This window comes from Orycteropus afer, unplaced genomic scaffold (assembly GCF_000298275.1).
Source record: "Orycteropus afer afer isolate SDZICR_OR568_19922 unplaced genomic scaffold, OryAfe1.0 scaffold00275, whole genome shotgun sequence".
In the NCBI taxonomy this organism is placed as follows: Eukaryota; Metazoa; Chordata; class Mammalia; order Tubulidentata; family Orycteropodidae; genus Orycteropus; species Orycteropus afer.
Window position 1 is genome coordinate 3,503,338 of NW_006921862.1, and position 6,749 is coordinate 3,510,086.

At 41.2% G+C, this 6,749-nt stretch overlaps 1 protein-coding gene and 1 non-coding gene across 2 annotated transcripts in view; both read left to right on the forward strand.

The window, feature by feature from the left end:
- The window catches only part of RPL37 (ribosomal protein L37), an 8,270-nt gene extending 5,695 nt beyond the window's left edge, over positions 1-2,575 (forward strand). Inside the window, exons 2-4 of the mRNA XM_007950539.2 lie at positions 335-470; positions 695-779; positions 2,506-2,575. Of these exons, the coding sequence (XP_007948730.1) occupies positions 335-470; positions 695-779; positions 2,506-2,575 (291 nt within the window). The remainder of the gene's footprint in view (positions 1-334; positions 471-694; positions 780-2,505) is intronic.
- On the forward strand, positions 2,343-2,422 carry LOC122150980. Its single transcript, XR_006163922.1, has one exon. It is a non-coding gene; the product is annotated as a small nucleolar RNA SNORD72 (small nucleolar RNA).
- Positions 2,576-6,749: the final 4,174 nt, after the last annotated feature.

Here is a 6,749-nt window from a genome sequence, read left to right on the forward strand (position 1 = left end):
CCCGAATGGTCTCTAAGGGAAGAAGCGTAGTTTGGGAGTGTTTGGCTCTTCTAGGAGCAAAAGAATTGGTTATTGGTGGTGCCTGGTGGGAGCCTTTAAGGTTTGAAGTACGTAGTAAAGTGATTTCGCCTTAAGCGCCCCACCTCTTTGCTTTTAACAAGACAGCAAATTTCTAAACAAGTACTTGTGCAGAAGGCTTTAGATAACCTGAAATGCATTTATGAAAGGTTAGAAACAGTTTCTGTTGCCTGTCGGTAGTTGCTTTTTCTGAAAACGTCAGAAATACAGAAATTTGCCACATCGAAGAATTTTTGTTTATCCCCTTAATTTGCAGACGAAGGGAACGTCATCATTTGGAAAGCGTCGCAATAAGACGCACACGTTGTGCCGCCGCTGTGGCTCTAAGGCCTACCATCTTCAGAAGTCTACCTGTGGCAAATGTGGCTACCCTGCCAAGCGCAAGAGAAAGTGTAAGTTGAAAGCTTCTCCTGCACACTATTTGTTCTTGGAATAAGTCGTGATATTAAGAACAATTGTCGTGAATCTAAGTGAAGCATGAGTTGTCTTCATTTGGTACCTAATAAAACTTGTGCATCAGTATGCAGTTGAAAAAAGCACTTTTAAGTATTTTGATGTTCGAAGCATACAAGGTGTGAGAAAGCCACCAGGAATCTTACCTGCGTTTATGTTTTAGATAACTGGAGTGCCAAGGCAAAAAGACGAAATACCACTGGTACTGGTCGGATGAGACACCTAAAAATTGTATACCGCAGATTCAGGTACAGTTTTAATGTTTCAATCATAATTGACTTTGGGTGAGAACACTCATATTTACTTCTGTAAAATGAGTATTACCCTGGTAATGAGTGGGGATGAGTGTTGGAAGGTAACACTCTTAGAGTCAACAGTAGTTCTGTCAAATGTTTAGAGCATTTGAGCTAGACTCCCAAAAATGTGATGTTGATTAGTAGTAACTGTACATCTCACTTTTCTTCATACCATTCATTCATTTTTTTCATACAGATGAGGTCTGGGTCAAGGGTTATTTGGTTTAATTTTGCTTTCCTGTAAAATGTGGATAAAATCCTCATAAGTTGGTTTAGGGATTTTGTAGCATAATTTATACAATGGATTTGAAATGCGTAAAAGGTGCCATGCTTGGTATTGCATTATTGCAGAAGGAAAAAGTACCCAGAAATGTGGGCTCCTTTGCACTTGATAAAGTGACTATCTGTGTCACCCAAGATTTGCTGAGAACTTGTATTAAAATTTGAGACAGTCTGCCTAGGGTTTAACCTATCTGTCACAGTTAAGCTTGAAAGTGATGCAGTCTTCACTTTAAAGGCTATGCACCTTCCATTATGTTATATTTCAGTGATTCTCATCCTTCCCACTCTAATTTTAAGGGGGACAGGGCAGTTTGTAGCTTTGTAAACACTTTTTGGTGTGTTTTGTTCATACACTGAAGTAGTGACCTTTTTACTTAAAGCAGTTCAATAGTGAGGATTTGATGGAACTCTGGTGGCCTAGTGCCTAAGGCATTTGACTGCTAACCAGGAGGCTGGTGGTTCAGACCCACCAGCCACTCCTCAGAGGGAAGATTGGGCAATCTGCTTCTGTAGTGGTACCGCCCTGGAAACCCAGAGGGGTGGCTATGAGTTGGATCCCACCCCATGACAGTGAGTTTGTTTTTTTTTTTTTTTTACTTTGCTTGTGCCTCCATTCATTTGTAAAAGCAAGATAACGGTAGTTACGAATATTAAGTTAGTTAAAATATAAAGCTCTTTATAAGCTGCATATTAAATGTCTGCCATTGTGTATGTGTGTTGTTACTTTGGTTAAGGGAAAAATAAGGATTTCTCTCTAATGGCATTGTTGTTATGTGCCGCTGAGTCGGCCCCGACTCACAGCGACCCCTCCTTGGGTTTCCGAGGCAGTATCACTATGGAAGTAGATGGCCCCATCTTCCTTCCGAGGAGTGGCTGGTGGGTTTGAACCACCAGCCTTCTGGTTAGCAGTCAAATGCCTTAGGCACTACGCTACCAGAGCTCCCTAATGGCATGTTGTTGTTGCTGTTATGTGCCATTGAGTCAGCCCTGACTCATAGCGACCCCTCCTTGGGTTTCCGAGGCAGTATCACTACGGAAGTAGGATTGCCCAACCTTCCTTCTGACCCTAATGGCATAGGAAGGCTTTTTCTCAGATAACCTTGGTTCTCTTGGCAAGCAGTGGCAGTACTGACCCAGTGATCCGTACAACCAAATAAGCTATTGAGCTTTTATTGCAGTTATAGTTAATTATATCCCTGAAGTGGGTGTCGTTGCGTAGAAGGAAATAAATAAAGCTTATCAGTGATGTTGTAAAAATAAATGTCTGAACATATGAATACAATATTGATTTCAGCATTTAACTGAGATAAGCTTATTAAATTTTGTTCAATGACAAAGTAAAATGGCTGCATTAACTTTGCTCAAGTAACTTCTTGTTTTTTTTAACATGGTGCAGGCATGGATTCCGTGAAGGAACAACACCTAAACCCAAGAGGGCGGCTGTTGCAGCATCCAGTTCATCTTAAGGATTTCAACATTTAGTTGTGCAATAAATGTTCTGGTATTAAAAAATATATTTGTTTTAAGGTATTTTTAATCAATTAAGTGATGGTATCAGGGAATTACCATTGGTGTGGTGAGTGCGGCAATTTAAATTTACGTGAATTGGGTTATGACAATACTTAAGGGAAGATTTCTTTCAGGAAAACACAGGAAGAGGTAAGGGTAGGAGTTGAATGAAACTGATCAGTTTTGGATTACCCAGTAAAAGCAAGGTGAGCATGGGCTGTCTGTACTTGCTTAAAAATCTGGAGTAAGCAATTTCAAGTTTCCTTTACCACATCTTAAGATTCTGCTGATAAATAATATGTAGCATTTGCTCTCCCAACCCCATAGCATCTTCCTACAGAATCAAAGCCTTTTCAAATGTACAATCCCTAACAGGGATGGAGTACCCAGTAAGCAAGGTAAGCATGAGTTTATGTCCATAGTGAACTGTTCACACACATTTTTCAGCACATTAAAGATGTGAAACATACCTGAAATTGTTTGCTACGGATTTGAGAGAAAGCGCAAATAAGCTCGTGCTTGCTTTATCTGGTGCTCCATCCCTGGAATTAATTCATCCTAGTATCTATAATGATACGTAGGTGCAGGGCTGATGTAGGAAGGCTGTTTGGTGGAATTATTTTCTTAAAACTCTTGGTTGGGTGATTGTGTTTTATGAAATAAGATATTGTGAGCAAAGTGCTATTAAATTTTCTATCATCCCTTCCCCAGTACTGGTGATTTATTGCCTATTGTTTGTTTTTTTTTTTTTTTTTTTTTTGACGTAAAGCAAGACCAACTTGGTTGGACTACTGAGTAAAGCGAGGACAAGGAAGATGAAAAAGAATACATGTTGAAACCTAAAAAATGGGTTGCCATCTAGTTAGTTAATTTTAACTTGGGGAACACAGTGTAGGGCAAAGTAGAACTGTCCCATTTGGTTTCCAAGGCTGTAAATCTCCAAGGAAGTAGGCTACTAACAGTTCTCCTGTGGTGTGGCTGGTGGGTTCTAACTGCTTACCTTTCAGTTAGCAGCCTACTGCTTAAATAATGCACCACCAGGGATGTTGAAGCAGTCCCCCCCCAAAATAAAAATTAAACCATCTAATTTTTCATTGCGTTTAGGATAACATCTAACATACTTAATCTGAATTTTCATGACCTCCCCTCTTGCCAGTGTTTCTTTACTGTGGCCTAGAATGCTTTCCTAAAATAATAGTAGCCTGCCCTCATCCTGCTTCCGCCCCCCGCCCCCTGCGCCCAGTCTCCTAATCCATCCTTCATGTCTCAGCTTTTGTTTCTTTACCTTATATCTTACTTTTGTAGAGTACCCTCTACAAAACTTTGTAAGTCTGTTCTGGGCTTTTTGGAATTTATAGTTAAGGGAGTGGGTTATAAAGCTCAGTTGCCTGGGTACAAATTCCACTTGGCATTTTTTGCTGTGGTTTTCCTAACTTTTGTCTGTTCATCTGTAATTGGAGAGCTAGGAACTGGCCCATGGGCTTGTGAAAGCTGAGGAAAGACTAGGTAGATAAATGAAAGTGCTTTTACAGTGGGTACTCCTGAAGTAAGTAATGTTAAAGGTTCAAATTTATGAAATTGTTAGTTTCTGACCTGCAGAAACGGCAACAATGTATTTTGGCCTAATGAAATTGAACATCTGACTTGGTAAATTTTTGTAGCTTAATCTTCCAGTGTTACTAGTGGTTCATATTTGAATGAGGGGCCCAGTATGATAGGTAACACTCAATGTTAGATATTGAAGCAAGTGAACACTGATCTGAGGACCTCTGGACAACATGCTAAATCTTGTCAAAAGACATCAGTTAGCATGAGAGGGTGAGATGATATGATGAGCATTTTAAGACCAAGCTAATGGAGAGTTAATGCTTGGTAAAGTGGAGGGTCACCAAAAAAGGGGAAGGTCCTCAACTTGGAGAAGGATTGACTCAGTGGCTGCAATGATGTGCTCGGGTACAGCAAGGATTGTGAGGCTAGCACAGGACTGAGCAGTTTTATTCTGTTGTACATAGGTCACTATGAGGCAGAGCCCACTTGAAGGCACCTGACAACAACAGTGGAGAGTTAAAATCAGTAGCTTTGAAGAAGGGGGTCTCTTCTCTATTGCAGGGTAGCCATCAGGAGAAATCAAGAAGGGCTTGTGAGGGTTTGGAGTCCCTAGGTGGTGGCTAATGGTGAAGGCTGTTGGCTGCTGACCAGAAGGTTGGCAGTTAGAGGCCACCCAGAGGGGTCTGGGAAGAAATGGCTATCCACTTAAAGATTAGCCATTGCAAACTTTATGGAGCATGGTTCTACTCTGACTTGTGTGTGTGTTGTCTTAACATTTAGAATGGTAGCAAGTGGAAGGATTGCACGAGTCATTATGGCCTAGACCAATAAGGTGGTAGCAGTGGTGCTATAAGGAGGGAAGTCTACAGGGAACATCTAAAAAATAGTTTGCAAGACCCTATTAACTTCTCTAGGTGGTTATGAGAGTGTTAGATTCATGGCATCCCCATGAACAACAACAAATGTTACCCAGTCTCATTTCCTTAGGTCCTGTGTTAACAGCACCGTATTTTGAGTGCCTTCCAACTTCACTATAAATGTACAGGTGAGCTGTGGCTCACATTCCAGTACTATATTGGACAATATGTGGTCTATACGTTTTTCATTGGCTAATATTCAGAAATAGGTCTCCCAAGCCTGCTTTCTTAGCCTCAGTCTGGAAGCTCTGTTGAAAGCTTTTCACCATGGGTAACTCGGGGGTTATTTGAAATAGCAGTGGTGTAGTTTCCAGCATCATAGCAAATAAGCCACCACAGTAGGACAAATGATAAGAGCTGGGTGGTGGTGTGAACATTATGTCAGGTCACATATGTAAACATTTAGCTTTATGTTTAAGAGCAAGTATGAAAAAAATTGTCATATCAGGAAGACAGGAGTGTTGGATGATTGGTTTCTGGATACTTAAGAAAAACACTGCCATTGAGTTGATTCCATCTCATAGTGACCTCCATTGAGTTTCCAAGGCTGTAAATCTTTATGGAAATAGATTGCCTCATCTTCTGCAGAGAAGCTGGTGTGTTATGAACTGCTGACCTTACGGTTTGCACCCAAAATGACTTATCCACTACGCCACCAATGCTCCTGCTAACATGCAGAATGGAGGCAATGTGGGACTTTCTTGAGATGCATATGGGCCATTAGGAGGAAGTGTTCAGGAAGCACTTGAGAAAACCTGGTAGCCATTCAGGTAGAAGGTTGGGGCTGGAAATGTGTATTTGGGAGAAATGGTTAAGAAAGGGAACTGATCTTAATTTAAACATGGCACTAAGAGGTGGTCATGAGATCTGGTAGGCATTGAGGTGACCATAAGAGAAAAGGATTGAGTTATTGACTGGAGTTCTCGATTCATGAGTGGTTGAAACCACTTGAGAGTATACAAAACTATAAAGACAATTCATAGAGGCTCTGTCTTAGTTGTCTATTGCCGCTATAAGGGAAATACCACGAGTAGATGGCTTTAACAAATTTATTTTCACACAGTTCAGGAGACCAGAAGTGTGAATCCAGAGTACCAGCTTTAGTGGAAGGCCTTCTTTCTCTCTGTCAGCTATGGAGGAAGGTCCTTGTCCCCTTTCAACATCTGGGCACAGTGTTCCTTGATTGCAGTCTTCCTCTGGGTCTAGGCGGTTTTTCAGTGTAAGAACCCAGACACAAATTACTCATTTCCTGGCTTTTCTTTCTTAGTGGTAATCAGGTCCTGTCTCTGCTCAGTTTAATCTCATATCTCTATACAGAGATTGATTCAAGAAACAACCTAATCCTGCAGATTTTACCCTGTCTGGTTAACATAACTGCCTCCAATCCTGCCTCATGAACATGTGTCATAGTGACCCTGTGTACAACAGAACAAAACTGCCCAGTCCTGTGTCATCCTCAGAATTGTTGCTGACTTTAGCCCATTGTTGCAGCCTCTCAACTTGGCTGGACTTTGATTCTTGGTGATACAACAGTCATGATGTAATCATCCCCATGATGAGTCTGATGTGATGTAATTACTTCTGTGATGAGATAAGCTACGAGCAGCCAGTCAGTTGTGAGGGAATTTCCTTAGGGGTGTGGCGTGCTTCCTGTGTGTGTGTGTGT